The following is a 21,312-nucleotide window of genomic DNA, read 5'->3' as shown; positions in this document are numbered from 1 at the left end:
TACAACCCTAGCAGCGCCCCTTTCTCACAACATCACTATACACTTCTCCACATGAGACTCAAATGGCAGACCCAGAACTGTGCAGTGATGCTGAGACAAGCATGGTGTCAGCTGGGAGTAGGATTCTAGTGGCAGAAGGCAATCAGGCGTGTATACACTGACACTGATTGCACAAGATTGGCACCTTTGCCCTGGGCACCAGATGATCTTTTCACACCACTTGTACCTATGAAGGACAATGATCTGATGACCTGATGTCCAACCTGAGGACCAAGGGCCATATGCAGCCTTTTTATGTTTTGTGTAGGGCCCTTGGAATGGGGTCATTGCAGGGGTGGACTGACCATTTGGAAACTCGGGCAGTGCCCGAGGGCCCGAGGTCAGTATGGGGCCCCATGAGATGCCCCTGGTACCTTTTTCATAGGCTTTTTTGAGTTTGGGCAAGGACACAGGGGCCCCATGATCCCCTATTGCTCGGGGGCCCCATGAGTTGTCAGTCCGCCCCTTGCTCATTGATTTGTAAATGGGCAGTATCAGTGACAGTACCAGTCTCCAACTGTCTTTTGCAGTATGCCTCTAGGCTCCAACCAAACCTGTATGACGTCCACAGTCTCTGACTGTCATTACCTGTAGTATGTCTGCAGTCTCTGGCCATCATTCCCTATAGTGTGTCTTCAGTCAATGACCAGTATCTCCTTTAGTATGTCTGCAGTCTCTAACAGTCATCCTTAGCATTACATACAATGAGAATTATGTGTGGCCCAAAAGGGTACAAATTCTAAATCAAACACCATGGTTACAAGATTAGAAACTATTTATTTGTACACATAAAGGGATGACAGTTTTTAGAGAAAGCAGAAATTCACATTCTGCAAATTTCTTCGTTCTCTGGTAGGTATTGGGAGAGTTATTCACTCTTCGCTCTCAGGTTTCTGTAAAAGAAAAACAGGTTTTAAAATATGATCTGACAAAGTAAATCACATTAGGTGACATGGAACTAGAGTTTTTTCTGATTTTAAATGTAACTTTTTAAAATCATAACTGGCTACCAAAGAATATATATTCATTGTTATTTCTTTAGTATGCTGTCTATCTTAAAGCAATATTAGTGAACGTTCAGTAGTACTCGACTGTACCTTTCCACCAATGTCACGGCTCTTTGCTCTGAGTTTGTTGACCTGGGACTCTGCAATATCAGCTCTCTCCTCAGCTTCTTCCAATTCATGCTGCACCTTTCTGAAGCGGGACAGGTGGGCATTGGCCTGTTCCTCCTGGAGAAAGAAATGGACCAATTGTTAGCCAAGGATTCCATGTATGAGACTGGTCATAATATACATAGAAAATCAATTAGATTTTATCTGTGGCTTACAGATTCCTCAGCCTGTCTCTTGTAGGCTTTTACTTTCAGCTGTAGTTTGTCTACCAGATCCTGGAGTCTCAGGACATTCTTCTTATCCTCCTCGGTCTTGAAATTAAATAATTCATTTTATAGTTTATAACATGTAAAATTTCTTAAGATTTCGTTCAATGTATTGCTTGCCAGAAGATAAAATAATTCCAGTGTTATGTTACCTGATAGGTCAATTCCTTCACTCGCCTCTCATATTTGCGAACACCCTTAATTGCCTCTGTTCCACGTTTCTGTTCATTTTCCAACTCGTTCTCTAATTCACGCACCTGAAGGTACAATTTCTTTGTAATTAGTTATAACTCTTGGAGCACAGTTAAACAAGAAAACTGCTATAAGAAATTGCTTACTCTAGCCTCCAGTTTCTGGAGCTGTTTCTTTCCACCCTTCATTGCCAGCTGTTCTGCTTCATCCAATCGATGCTGTAGGTCCTTCACTGACTGTTCAAGGTTCTTTTTCATTCTCTCCAAGTGGGCACTGGTGTCTTGCTCCTTCTTCAGCTCCTCTGCCATCAATGCAGCCTTTGGGTAGAAGGTGAAACATTGATATCAAATTTCCTTTCTTAGATAAATTATTTGTATGGTGAGAGAGTTGAATACATACATCAGTGATGGCCTTCTTGGCTTTCTCCTCAGCATTTCGGGCCTCTTGGATAGCTTCCTCAACTTCACTCTGTAGCTGGCTCATGTCATTTTCTAACTTCTTTTTGGTGTTGATGAGGCTTGTGTTCTGCAAGCAGGACAGCACAGTTTAGATTTTTTTTTCTTTTCAGAGCATTTTATGTTGTACCTGTCTCTTTTTCAAACATTATGCTTTTACCTGGGTGTGCAAAAGCTGAACACGTTCACTTGCATCCAGCAGTTCCTGCTCAGCCATCTTGCGAGATCTTTCTGTCTGTTCCAGTGCAGCCCGAATCTCCTCAATCTCAGCCTGCTGAAGGTTATTCCTGCGTTCCACTACAGCAACCTGTTCTTTCAGGTCTTCCTGGCTCCTCAGGGAATCATCAAGATGAAGCTGGACATCCTTTAAGACAGACAGACAGTAAATAGTAATATTGAAGTGAATGATGTAAATAAAACCATTGCAATAGAGTTTAAAGTTTAATCAGCAAAGTTTCCAGATACAGAAGAATAAAGTATATTGTAAACTGATATAATTTCATTGGAGAGGAAGGAAGTACCTTGAGTTGACCCTGTACGTTCCTAAGTTGTTTCTGGGCTTCAACAGCTTGGCGGTTAGCATGGCTCAGCTGGATCTCCATCTCATTCAAGTCTCCTTCCATCTTCTTCTTCAGTCTCAGGGCATCATTCCTGCTTCTAATTTCAGAATCCAGTGTGCTCTGCATGGTGTCAATAACTCTCTGGCTGTTTCTCTTCAGTTGCTCGATCTCTTCATCTTTCTCTGACATCTTCCTGTCCACCTCAGATTTCACCTGATTCAGCTCAAGCTGGATGCGGAGGATCTTGGCTTCCTCATGCTCCAGAGATCCCTGTCAAACAACCAAAAACATTAGAAGCTTGACAAATTTTAACAAAAAGAATGTATTTTTTTTTACTTTTAACATGCTGTAATACCTCAGCTTCTTCCAAAGCAGATTGTAGATCACTCTTTTCCTGCTCCACTTGCTTTCTGGACTTCTCAAGCTCATTAATTGATTTAGCTGATTCCCCAATCTGTTCAGTGAGATCTGAAATCTCTTCTGCAATCAAATTTAATAGTATCGTGTAAATGATCATTAATCTCATGTATTGCACTAAGTGATGTAAGTCATATACAAGAGTTTCTTTTCTCTCTTACGCTGCAAATTCTTGTTTTCACGTTTTAGGGTTTCAACGTGTTCTAAAGCCTCCTCATAAGCATTCTTCATCTTAAAGATCTCTGTGCTTAGTCCCCTAGCTTCCTTCTGAGCAGCCTCCAGCTCAGCCTGGCCTTCTTCGTACTTCTGTTTCCATTCAACAAGTACCTGAAAAATATCAGAAAAAGACTTATGTAAATCTGTTGATGATGGCTCAATGAACGTTTTTTTTTTATTATACTAGGATGAAATCTGCTTTTTTTTACTTTATATGTATCCTGTCATTACCTTGTCAAAGTTCCTCTGTTTCTTATCCAGAGCTGCAGCTGCACTGTTTGCTCTCTCTACATCAACCATCAGATCCTCAACTTCAGCCTGAAGCCTCTGTTTGGTCTTTTCTAAGGAGGCACATTTGGAGTTCACTGCCTCAACTTGTTCCTCGGCTTCCTGGAGACGTTGAGCAAGCTTCTTTCTGTATTTAAATAATCAAAAGGGGTGTTAGGTATTGCACACACCTCTCTATTTTAGACTTGGTTAATTTTTTTCACTGGCATACTTGGCCTCTTCCAGTTCCTCTGTGCGCTGGATGGCATCAGTCTCATATTTGGTTCTCCATTGGGAAACTTCACCATTTGCCTTGGACAGAGACCTCTGAAACTCAGCCTTTGCCTCCTGTTCCTCTTCAAATTGCTCACGGAGCAAGTCACAGTCATGGCGGGATGATTGCAGGGCATGGGCAAGGGCATTCTTGGCCTTTTAACAATATTCAGCAACAAAAGTTAAATAAAACACAAAGGTATCCGTGTAAAAGAATTTCTATCTTATGTTGTAGTTATTTTAAAATTTGCATCTCTGGAATGCAAGCACATTTCCAACATGTTTGATATCTTTAAAGTGCTGCAAATACAGAAATGTAGTTTGCAGATAACACAGCAGTAGTGGGATTCATACTCATGTATAGGCAGGAAGTTGATAAACTCGAGAGTTGGTGTAAAGCAAATTATTTTTCCAACAATGTATAGAAAACAAATGAGAAGACTGTGGATTTTAGGATGCTTGACACCACCCCTCCTCCTTTTTAATTTTGGGGTCTAGCTGGTTGCGATGGTTGCATATTTTTAATTTGTTGGGGTGCACACTTTGGAAAACTCTACCTGGAGCACTGACACAGCCAGCATAGTAGAGAAGGCTTATCAACTACTTTATTTTTTAGAAGATTATTGGCAGCAGTTTACTTACTATTGGTGATATTTACAATAACTGGTGCAATAAAACAGCCTTCAATATTATAAGGGAATCATTCCATCCTTTTGAATTGCTAGTTCACCTCCCCTCAGGTGGCTTTGTGGAATCATAACTAGGACCACTAGCCTGAGGAATAAGTTCTTCCATGATGCTATGAGATTACAAAATTCTGTATTATGCCAGTTTTTTATATCATAATTGCAATCTTATCCCTTCGCACTGCTGCAATGTGAAACTGGTAATTATGTACTTTACAGGAAGCTCTTTATATGCAGTTACTATTATTTCTATTATTATAACTTTATGCTTATGTTTACATATTCATTTAGTTGTATATTTATTTTATTTTTTGTGTATTGGTTTGCATTTGTCTTTTATTAGTTTTGCCAGGACCTGAATACCTAATTTTTTTCCCTTATCTTTGGTATTTATGGAATGGCAATAAAACTATCCTTATCTTTAAATGTGCTCAGTGATCCTGACAGAAATCCATCTTCATGTTATTTGATAAACACTGCCCCTGCATCACAGAAATCAGTTTTGTCAGCCCTGCCTAAGTTCTCCTCTGTTGGACTACAGAAATCTGCTTATCCCTTTGCATATCAGTCCCTCTCCACGTGCATACTTTAATTTTTTTCCCTGAAAAAAAATACTTCTACCCAATGCTGTAGCTACTGCGAGGCGGACATTTTACAGGGAGTCGGCACCATATGGAGTGGTTCTGCTGGACAGGTAAGAGCTTGGAGCACTGGTGCTTCCCCACTCCTGTCATGCTGCCCCCTATTATACTGACCCCCTCCTGTCTCGCTGCCCCCATCTGTCTCTCTGCCTCCTCCTGTCCCTCTGTCCCCCCTGTCCCGGTGCTCCCCACCCGTCCAGCTGCCCCCCACCTGTCCCATTGCTCCCCACCTGTCCTGCTGCCTCCCCCCTGCCTGCAGCACAAAACCAAAATACACCACTGCTTCTACCTGTAATACCAAGAGCCTGCCCACTCTCTGTGTATAAGGAAAGGGCTTTTGGGAGATGTAGTTTGGGAGGCATGCCTATTTCCATAGGTCCTAACCTTCCAACACCTGCCCTGCAAGAGTTTGGTCAAAATTTGTATTACAGGATCCCATAGGCACCCTTTAGTATCCCCCTCTGCTTGGATCAGTTCTTATATAGTGGGCATTTTCTTGTTGTTTGTTTTCCTGTCCTAACCTGTCTAAAACTATTTTGATAACATATTAACAGCTCATCCACTCCCTCATCATATCACAACTCAACTACTGCAACTCCCTCCTCACTGGCCTGCCTCACCGCTGGCTATCCCCGCTTCAGTCGATCCTGAATACGGCTGCCAGACTCATTCACCTTTCCAACCGCTCCGTCTCCGCCACCCCCCTCTGCCAATCCCTCCACTGGCTTCCGATTGCGCAACGGATCAAATTCAAAATCCTAACGCTGACGTACAAAGCTGTCCACCATACTGCCCCGAACTACATCATTGACCTAATATCCAAGTACCGCCCAGCACGCACACTCCGCTCCTCACAAGACCTCCTTCTCTCTAGTTCTCTGGTCTCCTCCTCCCATGCCCGCCTCCAGGACTTCTCCAGGGTGTCACCCATCCTCTGGAACTCCCTGCCCCAACCCATCAGATTATCACCTACTCTCCTCTCCTTTAGGCGCACCCTGAAAACCCATCTCTTCAGGGAAGCCTACCCCACCCCCTGCTAACTTGCCGACCTCCTCCACTCTTCCTACCACTCCATCCCCCACAGCTATCTCCTCCTGTGCCACCATCCCCTCCCTCCTAGATTGTAAGCTCGAAAGAGCAGGGCCCTCAATCCCCTCGTGTTTTGCATTGTATTGGTATTGTTCTGTCACATGTTCTGTCCCCCTCTGTAATGTACAGCGCTGAGTGAACTATTGGCGCTTTATAAATACTGTATAATAATATAATAATAATAATGATATAAATGAGATGATTGATGAAGGGAAAAATGTGTCCCCAAAAATCAAAAAGAGAAAAGCTCCCAATCATGAAGATTAATAAGAGTTTTTTCTCAGTACAGAAACAAGGTAAAAAAAAATGCTGTGACCTGCTTTAGAGAATTAGGGAGTTTGGGGTTTAATTTGAATCATGCCTCTACAAATGGAGGAATATGTCATTTTCTCTCTCTGTCATGTACCTTGGTTTCCTCCTCAAGCTGCCTCTTAAGTTCTTCAACCTGCTGGGTAAAGCCTTGCTTTCCTCTGGTCAGCTGAGATATGAGAGCTTCTTTCTCCTCTAATTGGCGAGACAATTCACCTAATATGAGATAATATTTGATTAGGACAAGTTATATGAACAGTGGAGGAATAGTGAGCTTTTTATTTCTTACTAAAAACTGCCAAAGCCATATTAGTATTCTATACATACACAGTTCCAGCTATAAAAAAGTATATTACTATACTTATTGTGCACAGTGTGCTGAAAGTTGTTAACACTCATTGATATTGATTAAGAAATGTACCACTCTCGGTCTGGAAGCGGGCTTTTTGTGCAGTCAGATCATTAATAACACGAATGTGCTCATCATCTTTAGTCTTTAGTTCACTGAGCTGATCCTCAAAGACACGGTTCACTTTCTCAAGGTTGGCCTGCAAAAGTAAATACAACAATACCAATTTTAAAGCAGCATTAAACCAAAAAACAAAAAATTATTGTAGTGCAACCTTCTAATTCCTATATGTGGTGGCTGCATTTGTTTTCTTTTTAAGGATTTTTTTCTTTATTTTCATCTGATTTTCACTAGATGTTTTATTTCTCAACTTTACCAGACCAAGCTGTCCAGCAAAAGTCACAGTTAGAGTCCATTTTGTATCAATCACTACCCTCTCCCCAGATTGTCAATGCTGCTGTCCAAGGATGTTTCTATTGCTCCTCCGTCAAGGTGGGCACACTCTAAGACAGGAAGTATTACTGGCCAGCAACATATACAATTTTTGTTTTAGGGATTAATACCACTTTAAGTATTTGTATAAGTATTACTCTAAAACATGTTGCATTTATTGTATTTGCCTTACTTTTGCTTTGGAGACATTCTCCAAGTTACTGGCAAGGTCATCAATTTCCATTTTCAGCTCACTCTTCTCCTTCTCCAGTTTCTGCTTAACCCTCTGGAGATTGTCAATCTGTTCTCCAAGTTCAGCCACACTGTCAGCATGCTTTTTGCGCAAGGCAGCAGAGGTGGCTTCATGGTGAAGGGTGGATTCTTCCAGATCGCGTCTCAGTTTCTGGAACTCAGCTTCACGTTTCTTGTTGAGCTCAACCTGAGCTGAGGTGGCACCACCAGCCTCTTCAAGTCTCTCACTGATCTCTTCAAGTTCTCTGGACAAGTCAGCTCTCTGTTTCTCAACTTTGGCACGAGCAGCACGCTCAGCTTCTATCTCTTCCTCAAGTTCTTCAATACGGGCCTTTTAAAGGGACATTTCACTATTACATACAGCTTTACTGATCATTAGAATAAATATGTCTGCGTTTTATCTCTGTAATCTTACCTGGAGCTCCTTGATCTTTTTTTGCAGCTGAGATCCCAGGGACTGCTCATCTTCAATCTTTACTTGCAACTGGCTTATTTCAAAGTCCTTCCTATGTTGGCAAAATAAGTAGTTTTTAGGGACTTCTGTTCAATACACAGATGTTTCTAAACATTTTTAATCTTACTAACTTCTTGAGCTTTTCTTCAGCTTGTTGTTTTTCATTTTCCAGATCCATGACAGTTTCCTGAGACAGTTTCAAATCACCTTCAAGCTTTCTCTTGGCTCTCTCAAGGTCAAGACGGAGTTTCTTTTCTTGCTCTAAAGAACCTTCCAGCTGATTGGGTAAAGAAATATTTTCTGTTTAATTAATGTGTCCACAGTCATCAAACAAAAATTAAGCACAAATCAAACTAGAGGTGCTCACATCATCTACTTGCTGTTCAAGCTTAGTTTTAGCTTTAGTGAGTGAGCTGACTTTGTCCTCCTCTGCCTGCAGATCATCAAGAGTTTGTTGATGAGCCTCTTGAAGAGCTTTCTTCTCCTTGGTGAGCTTAGAGACGTTCTCATCCAGACTTGCAAGTTCTTCAGTAAGGTTTTTAACCTATGAAAAGTAGAAGAATGATACACAACTACTACTATGCTAATTAGAAACCTGACATTTACATGATTATTATAAAGTGTCCAACCTTGTTTTCTGTTGCATGTTTCTCTTTCTCAACTTTGGCCAATGTCAGTTCTAAGTCGTCAATGTCCTTCTTGAGTTCAGAGCATTCATCTTCTAATTTCCTCTTCTTGGCTGTAAGCTCTGCATTGCTTTCCTCCTCATCTTCAAGTCTTTCTGTGAGCTCTTTGACTTTGGCCTCCAGATTAATCTTGTTCTTAATAAGACCATCACACCTTTCCTCTGCATCGGCTAAGTTTTCACCTTCCTACATGAAAAAGAAGTAATGTGGTTAATGTCAAAATAACTTTTTATAACAATTCTATGTATATGTTTTTTAAAGCATCTTACCGACTGCACTTGAAGTAGGAGGTCATTCTTCTCCTGCAGGAGGACAACCATCTTCTCTTCTAGTTCTTTCCTCTTTGCATCTGATTTAGCAAGTGCATCCTTGGTCTTTTCAAACTCTTCCTTCATGTTAGCCATCTCCTTCTCTGTCTCAGCACTCTTCAGAAGTGGCTTAATCTTAAAGTACAGTTTCATCCATGGCCAGTGCTTTACATTCATAAATGATCTGACATTGTACTGGATGACATAGATTGCATCCCTATTTTAAAGAATGCATAATAGTGATTATTATGTGAACACAAATCAATCTGCTTATCTTTATTTTGTATAATATCAAAATAAAGTGTTCTATTATAATGTTTTTAGGAAAAGTATTGTGTGGTTTCATTCATGGATCAGAGGTCATGTGTAATACAGTGCAATGTCATGAATACCTTCTTTCTATCATCTTCTTAAATTCTACTCTCATCAAGAAACCTCTGCAAAGAGCCTGAGTGCGAGTGATCAGCTGGGCCAATTTATCATCTCTCATTTCTTCCAGGGTACCAAGAAGACCAGCTTTGAAGAACACCTGTGGGAAAATAAATCTTATTCAAACCACCTTTAAAAACCCCACAGTGTTTCTGCACTGACTTAGAAAAAGCTATTTTATACCTTAGTGTGTCCAAACTTGTACTGAGTGTGGTCAACATCAATTGAGCCAAGGAGTTTTTCAGAAGCCTTTTTGCTGTCAATGAATTGTCCTTCTGGAATTGCGCTAGCATTCAGGACCTTGTATCTGAAGTCAGCCAAGCACCATTAAAATATTATTTTTTGTCAAATTTTATGAAAATGTTAGAAGAGCTAGCAACTGGAAAATAAAGCAAAATTACCTTTGTTTAAAGTCACCATAAAGGATTCTGCTAGGGAAGCCCTTTCTGCAGATTCTGATACCCTCCAGCACACCATTGCACCTCAGCTGGTGGATGATCAGATGATTCTCCATGGTACCTGGAGAAGTGTGAGACATTGTTAGAACTTAAAAAAAAGTTTACACTGTTCCATACCCTATATTAAAAAAACACTTACCTGGAGTTTTTGTCTCATTGGGGATCAGACAACGCACAAAGTGAGGATGAGTGCTTCTCAGGTTGGTCATCAGCTTGTTCAGATTTTCCTGTGAAGCATTACAATTATTGTAAATAACTATGACTGCATAAGAAAGGTTATAGAATAGTATACATTTTGCCATCAAAACTAATTACTCTGAACAGGGCAGACACAGTCTGGAAGGAGGAGCCCTTCTTTTTCTTTCCACCCTTTCCACCAGAATCACCTGAAAACGATATGTGAGCGTTTGAATATTTTTCAGAAAATGTGTGGAAATCGTTAAGTGTTACATAACAGTTTGATGAATTGACTACTCACTGTCAGAACCAGAATAGGAAGAGTAAAGTAAGGCCAAGAGTTTCACTGAAGACTTCTGGTAAAGGCCGACAACAGTCTCGTTCAGTGGGTCCTTGTTCTTGTCCAGCCAGCCACTGATGTTGTAATCCACAGTGCCAGCATAGTGCACCAGAGAGAAGTGGGCTTCAGCTTTGCCTTTGCCAGGTTTGGGCTTCTCGAAGTTCTTGCACTTACCCAGATGTTGGTCATAGAGCTTGTTCTTAAAGGAAGTGTCAGTAGCTTTGGGGAACATGCATTCCTCCTCCAGGATTGAGAAGATGCCCATTGGCTGTGTGGAGAAATAAATATATATCTATATATATATCTATATCTATATCTATATATATATATATATATATATATATATATATATCTTAAATCTACTAATATTTTAAAGGAAAGAATACAAAAGACTGGCACCCACCTTCTCAATAAGCTCAATACAGGCTGCCAGATCCATACCAAAGTCAATGAACTCCCAATCAATTCCTTCTTTTTTGTACTCCTCTTGTTCCAGGACGAACATGTGGTGGTTGAAGAACTGCTGCAACTTCTCATTGGTGAAGTTAATACAAAGCTGCTCCAAGCTGTTGAACTATGTGGGAATTTAGATATAAATGTTTTAGTCTGTTGAATTCTAAATATCCCAAGTTTTCTTCAGAATTTTAAAGACCAACTTACATCAAATATCTCAAATCCAGCGATATCCAGTACACCAATGAAGTACTGTCTTGGCATTTTAGTATCCAGCTGTTGGTTAATACGAACGACCATCCACAAGAAGAGCTTCTCATATACAGATTTGCTGAGGGCACCAATTGAGTTATAAACCTAAAAAAAATGACAAATTAATATTTTTCTACCAATTTCCTACCAGAATATTCTAGCTAACTTTAACATTAACCTTTATGTTTCTAACAGCATATTACCTGTTGGACAGTTTGTCCCTTGGTGACAAACTCATTGCCGACTTTGACCCTAGGGTAGCATAGAGCCTTTAGGAGGTCAGCAGAATTCAGTCCCATCAAGTAGGCTATTTTATCAGCAACTAGAAAAATAATTTTTTTTAATAAAATAGAGAGCTTGTCCAGAGCGATTACAAAGTTTTTGATTGCTTTTGTTTAATTTCATGTTAGGTCAGGGGCGGACTGACCATTTGGAAACTCGGGCACTGCCCGAGGGCCCGGGGTCAGTAGGGGGCCCCATGGGATGCCCCTGGTACCTTTTTCATAGGTTTTATTGAGTTTGGGCAAGGACACAGGGGCCCCATGATCCCCTATTGCCCGGGGGCCCCATGAGTTGTCAGTTCGCCCCTGGTTAGGTATTAATATATTTTACTTACCTTCTGTGCCATCAGGCTCAGCCTGCTCTTCTCTTTGCTTCTGCTTGAATTTCATGTTGCCATGGTGCATAACAGCACCAGTCGACTTGTAGATGCCCATTTTTTCATCTGGTGAGAAGCCCAGGATGTCAATGGCACTCTGCAAATATATGTACATGTGTCATATTTTGCACAGTTGTCTCTAGTTATTGCTAAAGTAAAGAATGTAAAGTTACATTACTTACATCTGTAGCCATCAATTCCTCCTGATCATCGATACTCTTGACAGCAATCTCACCCTGACTGATGAAGGGGTAGTCGTATGGGTTTGTTGTCAGAAGAAGTGATTCTAAAAGATATAAAGATTATTATAAAAGTGACATTCTCTAATAATTTGCATTACCATTATTGCCCCAGATAAACTCACTTGCTATTTGTACAGCATTTCCATATGTACAAACATATTTCTAAGCATACAACAAATACATTATACAGTCAAGGTACACATAACTAAGCTGCTCTTATCTTAACATAAATATATTTGAAATTATATAGCTATTCTCTATATTCTTATTACTTTTGCAGAAGATTTACAGTTGCAAGAAAAAGTATGTGAACCCCTTGGGATTACGTGGAGTTTTGCATGAATTGGGCATAAAATGTGCTCTGAACGTCATCTAAGTCACAACAATAGAAGAACACAGTCTGCTGAACATAATACTACACAAACATTAGATGTTGCCATGGTTTAATTGCACATAACATGTAAACATTCACAGTGCAGAGAGGAAAAAGTATGTGAGGCCCTAGCTTAATGACTTCTCCCAGAGCTAATTGGAGCCAGGAGTGAGCCAACCTTGACTAAAAATAGTGTGATGATATTGGATGTGTTGCTAACAGCTGTCCTGCCATTAAAAAACACACACCTGTTTTGGGTTTACTGGTTTCAAGAAGCACGGTCTGATGTGAACCATGCCTCACAGAAAAGAGCTCTCAGAAGACCTACCATCAAGAATTGTTGACTTGCAAGAAGCTGGAAAGGGTTACAAAAGTATCTCCAAAAGCCTTGATGTTCATGTGTCCACGGTAAGACAGACTGTCTACAAATGGAGAAAGTTTAGCACTGTTGCTACTCTCCCTAGGCGTGGTCGTCCTGTAAAAATGACTGCAAGAGCACAGCGCAGAATGCTGCATGAGGTAAAGAAGAATCCCAGAGTGTCAGCTAAAGACCTACAGAAATCTCTGGCACATACTAACATTTTTGTTGACACATCTACAATAAGGAAAACATGAAACAAGAATGGAGTACATGGGAGGACACCACGGACGAAGCCATTGCTGTCCAAAAAGAATATTGCAGCACGTTTGAAGTTTGCAAAAGAGCACCTGGATGTTCCACAGCACTACTGGCAGAATATACTGTGGACAGATGAAACCAAGATTGAGTTGTTTGGGAAGAACACACAACACTATGTGTGAAGAAAAAAAGACACAGCACACCAACATCAAAACCTCATCCCCACTGTGAAACATGGCGGAGGGAGCATCATGGTTTGGGGCTGCTTTGCTGCCTCAGGGCCTGGACGAATTGTTGTCATTGATGGGAAAATGAATTCCAGAGTTTATCAAGACATTTTGCAGGAAAACGTACGACCATCTGTCCTCCAACTGAAGCTCTGCAGAGGATGGGTGATGCAACAGGACAATGACCCAAAGCATACAAGTAATTCAACAAAACAATGGCTGCAGCAGCACAGAATACGCCTTCTGGAGTGGCCCAGTCAGAGTCCTGACCTCAACCCGATTGAAATGCTGTGGCATGACCTTAAGAGAGCGATTCACACCAGACATCCCAAGAATATTGCTACACTGAAACAGTTTTGTGAAGAGGAGTGGTCCAAAATGACTCCAGATCGTTGTGCAGGTCTGATCTGCACCTACAGGAAACGTTTGGTTGAGGTTATTGCTGCCAAAGGAGGGTCAACCAGTTATTAAGTCCAAAGGTTCACATACTTTTTCCTCCCTGCACTGTGAATGTTTACATGTTATCTGCAATTAAACCATGGCAATATCTAATGTTTGTGTAGTATTATGTTCAGCAGACTGTGTTCTTCTATTGTTGTGACTTAGATGACGTTCAGAGCACATTTTATGCCCAATTCATGCAAAACTCCACGTAATCCCAAGGGGTTCACATACTTTTTCTTGCAACTGTATGTGGAAGTTTAAATGAAGTTACCAATCAGTTCTGGTTTCTTGTTGGTCAGGATCTGGTAGAAGATGTGGTAACTTCTTTCTGCTGAAAGTTGGAATGTGACTCTGGACTTCTCTAGCAAGTCTGTAGAGAAAACGTTACAACTATTACCGAAGGGACAAATAAGTATCAAAAGAAGTATGTTTGAAAAGGTTTAGGCAAGTCTTACAGGTCTCAATATCTGCGGAAGACAGTTTTCCTGTGGTTCCGAAGTGGATTCTAATAAATTTGCCCTGGAGATTTTTAAAACAAAGTTGAGAGTATTAAATAGAAAATAATAATCCTATTTAGAATAATATAAAGGTTAATACTTACAAAACGGGAGGAGTTGTCATTTCTCAAGGTTTTGGCGTTACCAAAGGCTTCCAGCAGAGGGTTAGCCTGGATGATTTGATCTTCCAGTGTGCCCTGTTAATTGTTAAGTAATACTTCAGAGGTGTTCTTATATGGAATAGTGACACAAAGATTACTTCAAATCAGGGGCGGACTGACCATTTGGAAACTCGGGCACTGCCCGAGGGCCCGGGGTCAGTGGGGGCCCCATGAGATGCCCCTGGTACCTTTTTCATAGGCTTTTTTGAGTTTGGGCAAGGACACAGGGGCCCCATGATCCCCTATTGCCCATGGGCCCCATGAGTTGTCAGTCCGCCCCTGCTTCAAATCTAAGACAGTGTTTAGTTATATATTATGTTTTCTTTTCCAATAATTTTTATTATTTTAACCAATTCTCCTCCGGCCCATGTACATAAACGGCCGGACAGGAGCAGTGCAGGAGCGGGTTGCCGTTCATAAACGGCGCCCGCATTTACAGCCTGTGCACGCTCCCTGGGAGTGCGCGGCACCGCGATCCGTTGCCCACTGTATCCTCCGGACACAGAGAAACACCAATCGCTGTACGGGACCTCTGTGTGAGGTCCCGATTCATGTGATCACTGATTGGGCAATCAGTGATCACATGAATAGTAGTAAGCAAGATGTCACTTCCTGACATCATTGCTTACTACTAGTGAAATCTGTGAATGATCACCGAGGTCACATGGTACAAGGCTATTCTCAACAGCCTTGCACCATGTGACAAGCTGTGACCAATCAGAGCTCTCAAAGTATTTCTCAATGACTGCAAGAATGCAGTCAGAGAGAAGGAGAACCTATTGCTTTTACAGCCTTTATGGGTACAAAAAAAAAAAAATCTTCATCACCCCCCACAAGTAGTACATTGTCACTATGGTGACACTGTACTGCTAGGGTGGCAGTATGTTAAAAAAAACAAAAAACATAAATAATAATATAAAAAAATAAAATAAAAATGGTAAAAAAATTTTAGGAAAATTATAATTTTTGGTTATAAACTAATTTGGATTATTATTTTTTGTACTAAACAGATAATTGAATACATTTTGGCCAATATTTATACAAAAAGATTATTTATTTGCAAAATTTTATAAGAAAAACACTTTTTTTCAAAATTTTTGGACTTTTTAATTTATATAGCAAAAAAATAAAAATCCCAGTGGTGAATAAATACCACCAAAATAAAGTTTTATCTGTCTCAAAAAATGCTAAAAAATTCATATGGGTACAGTGTTGCATGACCGCACAATTGTCATTCAAAGTGTGATAGCACTGAAAGCTGAAAATTGGCCTGCACAGGAAGGGGGTAAAAGTGCCCAGACTTGAAGTGGTTAAACAACATTTCAAGATGTAAGACATGTAACATATGCTTTCACATTTCCCGAACAAGTGTGATACAAGGTTTTCTGTGATATTGTCTATTCCATAAACAGGATCGCCACCATGACATAGAATCAATTTAACAAAAGAAAAACCCAGAAGAACATATTTCAACCATAGCAATGCTGGTGGAAACTACAGCATATATGAGCTAATACAGTAAACCTGAGAATAAAGGAACTAGGGAAAAACAAGTTGAAATATAGGAAAGAAGAAAAGACAAGAGAGAAGAGACTATACAGAGGGATGTATTCCATCTCTTCATCTGTTCTGTGGGTCTAGTCCATTACTCTATTCAACATTCTCCTGAAATATATTGTCTCCAATTTTCTCATATATTTTCAAATAATGGTACTTTATCCTGCAATGTAGCTGATAGCTTCTCGTTTATCGTTATCCAAGCTAGCTTTAAATTTACCAGTGTGAACGGGATAGACAAAGAATCTATGTTCTAGTTATTGCTACCCTAGCTGCTAGGAAGATAAAGAAAATCAATTTTTGGTGTGATTCGGTGCCTCACCTATGGAGCAGGCCAATAAAGTTTGCCATTTTTTTTTTTTACTATTAATCTGGGTCACTGAAAATGTAAAAGTATAAATTTGTTTCCAGAATCTCTTTACCTTTAGGCAAGACCATCATGTATGATAGTCCATTACATATTATGTTTTAAAAGTTCCTCTCACCTGCAAGCTGTTACTTAGTTCCTTCTTCTTTCCTGAATCACCAATGGCTGCAATTGTTGCAAAGTATTGAATGACACGCTTGGTGTTCACAGTCTTTCCAGCTCCAGATTCTCCACTAGTTACAGATTTTACAAATATCAGTAAAGAGCCACAGCTATAATTTAAGTGCCTAATTGCAACAGCTGAGCGCAATCTCAAATTGTACTTACGTAATTAGGACAGACTGGTTTTCGCGGTCTGAAAGAGATTAAATACATACGTGAGTTGTCTGCAGAAATGAGTCTGTGGATACCTTAATAACACGAGTTCATTCTGAAAAGCATATTACCAGTTAACATAAACTGATAGGCATTATCAGAGATGGAGAAGATGTGTGGTGGGGCCTCCTGACGCTTCTTTCCTCTGTAGCCGCTAACAACTTCGGGGTTGTACACTGGCAGCCACTTGTAGGGGTTCACGGTGACACAGAACAGGCCAGAATAGGTCTGGAATTTTCATAAAAAATAATCAGCAGATTCTTATTCACAGCATGCATGATAAAATTAAATTTTCAAAAAGGCAGTTATTTTATTGCTTTCTTTTTCTTTGTGATTTGTAATAGTACTGTTTGGACCTTGAAGAAGGGGACAAACCCCGAAAGCTTGTCCTCAAAATTGTATGTTAGTGCAAATAAAAAAAAGTATCACGGACAGTACTCAATTTTTTCTTTAGAAAAACTGATCTTAGTGCTAACAGGGCTTAGTTAATATATTAGAGGTAATTACAGCTGATTCTAGCTTTTGCCTTATATATAGGGAAAACATATAAAAGCAGCTTACATAGATCATCCAGGCAGCGTAACGCTCTTTGAGGTTATACAGCACAGAGGCCTCGTTCAGGTGGGTCAGCATGGCCATGTCTTCAATCTTATCGAACTTGGGAGGATTCTGGGGGTACACCTGGCTGTCTTTGACAGTTACATCCTGCAATCACAAGCCTTGGTTGAGCTGTCTTGTGGTCAATCAGCATTGCTAACATGTGAATCGAATTATGCAGCTTACCTTTCCATCATCTGTCTTAACAGTGACTTTGCCACTGTCACGAGCAGTGATTAAGCCCTTCACATAGAGCTCTTTGACATCCTCCACAAAGCAAGTGTTCTTGGCATCAAAAGGTTTGTTCTGTGCCTCTAATCTTTCCTTCTCAGATTTCCGCAGAAAGGGAGCAGCGGGTCCGAAAACTGACATTTCACCGTCTGACATGGCTGCGGCAGTCTGAGTAAGAAGAAACAAAAAATATGTTGAAGCTATGCATGTTGATATTACACATCTGACCTGTTCTTTTTGATGTACTTTATATGCCAGCAAAGTCGTAGCATTGCTTCTCAGGTAACCATATACAGACTTTTAAACACATTCGTGTTTTAGGGACAGCTGAATAATACCTCCTTTTTGTAATTACATCATTACAAAGATCTAACAGGGAAAGCGATGAATGTGTTTTAACCCATTGTTTGCCAAAGATGTAAAGCCTATGTCATAGAAAGAAAAGAAATAAAACAAGATCATGGCTACAACAGTTGGTGTGTGCAGATGATCACATCTGCAGAGTTTCAGATAGGACCTCCATTTTACATCAGACCTGGTTTAATGATGTCACGGTGGTGGCTCTTTATTCCTCAACTCCATCTTCTATACATACAACTTATTTGTACGCAAACACATATACATACTTAGGACACCTATAAGATACCTCACTTATGTTACAAATAAAAGAATAATTTTTGGGGTATTATTTTTTTGTCTAACCCTATATTGCTGAAGTAGTAGGGGCTTTAAATATGTCGTCTGTGCAAAATCTTTTTTTTTTCAAAAAAGCATATCATTTTCAGCTTAGAGCTCTTTATTTAATAACTTTTATTTTAAGTTTATTCACCTACATTTGGGAATTTTAGAGCTTTTATTGCGTCTTTTTTTTACTATAACTTTATTTCTCATAAACACTCGCTGAATACTGTGGTTCATTAGAGAACTTTTAGTTCTATAATGTGTATTTCAATCTATGTAAAAAATGGAAAATTTGATCTGGCAGCAAAAAGCTAAAGGGCACATGTTACTTGCCTAATGTAAAAAAGCCAATAAAAACCCTTTTAAAGTGGGCACCAAAAGGGTTAGCATGTTTATTTTTTATATTTGCTCCTTAAGCACCAGAAACCCGTACTGTTAATATGCAGATACTGATTTCCAGCTTCAAAGTTAGAGCTTTGTCATGCCTCTAAAATTTCCCACTCAACTGGTTAAAATGAGAGTTGTAGGAAGCATACCAGAGCTTCAACTTTGGAGCTGGAAGTCAGCATTTATACAATGTGCGCCCTGGGCTTAAAGCATGAATAATAAGTGATATGAAGAAGTTACAGCTTTTAAAGGCATTTACCACCATTGCTAGATGAAAAGGGACAGGTTTGCTTTGAGTGAGCTTTTAAACTCTTTACCCAAGTTATTGCTACTTGTGACAGACAGGCATAAAATTTTAGGGGGGGGGGGGGGAATGCATACAGGTGGAACAGATGAGACTCTAGTTGGGTGAAATGAAAACAAAGTTTTTTATAGAAAAATATATTTAAAAATAATTTATTTAAATTAGTGGTTCGAATTTCAACCAAAAGGCAGGCTAGGCTGAGGGGTAGGCAGAATAGGCTGCCACTTTTGGGGTGCAAAATGGGCACGATTTGTAACTTATTTCTTGAAGTAGCTCGAGCCTACTTCACCCTGGTTGTAAAAGGACCTTGCTCTGGCACTGACTTAATGTATTTATTATTTCAGCTGTCATTGGAATTGCAATTAAGATTCCTTTTGTGGCTTAAAATGAGTAAGTCCTATTATTAAATTGATATGATCTTTCTGTTAGGGCTTGTTCACACTTGACTTTATTTCTAACTCTTGCCAAACGCAAGAGACAGGTGTTAGACAGGCGTTTGGGAAGCATTTTTAACGCTCCTCAAATGCTCCCCAAACGCTCCCAAAATGCCCTATGCGCGGTTTTAAGGCGGTTGTTAAAACCGCACCACAAACTTCTATAATGAAGTTAAATGGTATTAACGCTCCACAACCGCCTTGCAACTGCATCACAACCACACCGCAAACGCCTGCCAGGCATTTGCGGAGCGACACCGTAGACTTGAATGAGAGGCTTCAACTCCTCCTGACTCGACACAAGGGGGTTTATTTACTAAAGCTGGAGAGTCCAAAATCAGACTCTCTTCTGCATAGAAACCAATCAGCTTCCAGGTTTCATTGCCAAAGCTTCATTGAACAAGCTGAGGTTAGAAGCTGATTGGTTTCTATGCAGAAGGGAGTCTGATTTTGGACTCTCCAGCTTTAGTAAATAAACCCCAGGGCGTCAATTTTGCCATGACACAACGTGACGCTAACGCTTCTGTGTGAACAGCACTGTGTGCTGCCATGTGCAGAATTTTCATAGGCGTTTGAGAAGTGTTAAAAATGCTTCCCAAACGCCTGTCTGACGCCTGCTGAAAAAGCTAGTGTGAACGTAGATTTTTTTCATAGTGTAACTGGCATGAGCTGAAGATCTAAGGTATATCTGAAGCCAAATCTTTTTTTTTTTGTTGAGGATAGAGTATGGGATAGCTAAAACCTCTGTTGGATCTTTTTTTTCTATCTGTTTCACATTGAAGATATTTTTATTGATTTCCTGTCCTGCAGACACTACAGGAAATGAAAGGAAAATTCCTTCTTAGTCAGTGGCCACTGGAACAGTGTTACTTAAGATTTCTCTTCTGTTCCTGTTTATTGAAAACTCAAAGGTTTGGATTTTCACCCATGTTCAATCCCAGTGACGATGGTCTCCAGTGCAAACAGAGAGAATGAATCTCTCCAGTGGGAAAAACAGCCAAGGATTAAAATCTGGCAAAGGTTCCTACCTCAAAACACCATATCCAAAGTTAAAAATGAGTTATTGGTATTTCTATCTAAAGCAATTTTATATGACTTTTAAAATGTATGTTAATTTAGATACATTTTCTGTTGACTATATAACAAGGAAATGTAATATCTAAAATAGTTTGGAAACTCACCTGCTAGTGCTGCTCTTGGAGAATAAAAATCTTCTAACCCCTTTAATTAGAAAAAAAAAGAAACAAAATAAGTAGAAGTAAGTTTTGTACAGCTGTCCTGTATCCCAATTCAGATGTCCTGTATCCCCATCCAGCACAGCACCATGCAGTCACTCTATAAAGAAGATAAAACTTACCAAGAGGCTGCAAGGGAGGGATGGACTGGTCGCCTTATATAGAGGCCATCATGATGTCTCAGCATATTTGCACTCCCAATAAGGAATGCCCTCATTACCTTAACTGTTCAGAGAAACCCAACACTTTCTGTTCTTCATATGTAAAAATAACTGAACAATTCTAAGTCATTGATTTGCCCTTCTGTGTTATCTATTGATAGCTGACAGGTTTAGCTGTCTCTGTGTTCTCTGAACCACATTCCCCACAGAACAAGTGGCTGTTGGTTTGATAAAGGAAGCAGTTGGCTTCTTCTTTCAAAAAGTTATTAAAATAAATAACTAATACATTTGTTATCTATCTATCTATCTATCTATCTATCTATCTATCTATCTATCTATAATCTATCTATCTATCTATCTATCTATCTATCTATCTATCTATCTATAATCTATCTATCTATCTATTATCTATCTATCTATCTATCTATCTATCTATCTATCGATCTATTATCTATCTATCTATCTATCTATCTATCTATTATCTATCTATTATCTATCTATCTATCTATCTATCTATCTATCTATCTATCTATCTATCCATTATCTATCTATCTATCCATTATCTATCCATTATCTATCTATCTATCTATCTATCTATCTATCTATCTATCTATCTGTCTGTCTGTCTGTCTCTGAATGTTTGAATG

The 21,312-nt window shown here is 39.7% G+C and overlaps 1 protein-coding gene and 1 long non-coding RNA gene across 2 annotated transcripts in view; one reads left to right on the top strand and one right to left on the bottom strand.

The window, feature by feature from the left end:
* Nucleotides 1-21,312, top strand: part of LOC149463471 (uncharacterized) — a 149,133-nt gene that overhangs the window by 11,048 nt on the left and 116,773 nt on the right. The gene's annotated exons all lie outside the window — the stretch shown is intronic.
* LOC149463473 (myosin-4-like) lies at nt 797-20,579 on the bottom strand. The gene is made up of 40 exons (XM_089675013.1): nt 20,451-20,579; nt 17,419-17,631; nt 17,197-17,340; nt 16,707-16,863; nt 16,588-16,615; nt 16,379-16,493; nt 14,280-14,372; nt 14,134-14,197; nt 13,950-14,048; nt 11,956-12,059; nt 11,732-11,870; nt 11,319-11,437; nt 11,071-11,220; nt 10,814-10,984; nt 10,372-10,678; nt 10,209-10,279; nt 10,033-10,120; nt 9,837-9,954; nt 9,619-9,742; nt 9,399-9,535; nt 8,968-9,223; nt 8,642-8,884; nt 8,380-8,556; nt 8,144-8,289; nt 7,974-8,064; nt 7,500-7,889; nt 6,947-7,073; nt 6,623-6,741; nt 3,760-3,956; nt 3,492-3,675; nt 3,206-3,371; nt 2,983-3,107; nt 2,589-2,897; nt 2,228-2,431; nt 2,012-2,137; nt 1,759-1,929; nt 1,573-1,677; nt 1,370-1,465; nt 1,137-1,271; nt 797-932 (listed from the first exon to the last, which is right to left on the bottom strand). Exons 2-40 carry the CDS (start codon nt 17,617-17,619, stop codon nt 912-914), a joined length of 5,817 nt encoding a protein of 1,938 aa, XP_089531139.1. The 5' UTR covers nt 17,620-17,631; nt 20,451-20,579; the 3' UTR covers nt 797-911.

This window comes from Staurois parvus, unplaced genomic scaffold (genome assembly GCF_062004578.1).
Source record: "Staurois parvus isolate SC_StPar_1 unplaced genomic scaffold, SC_StPar_1.0 ptg000154l, whole genome shotgun sequence".
NCBI lineage: Eukaryota > Metazoa > Chordata > Amphibia > Anura > Ranidae > Staurois > Staurois parvus.
The sequence above is the reverse complement of the archived record's forward strand: the minus strand, read 5'-3'. Positions and strand labels throughout refer to the sequence as shown.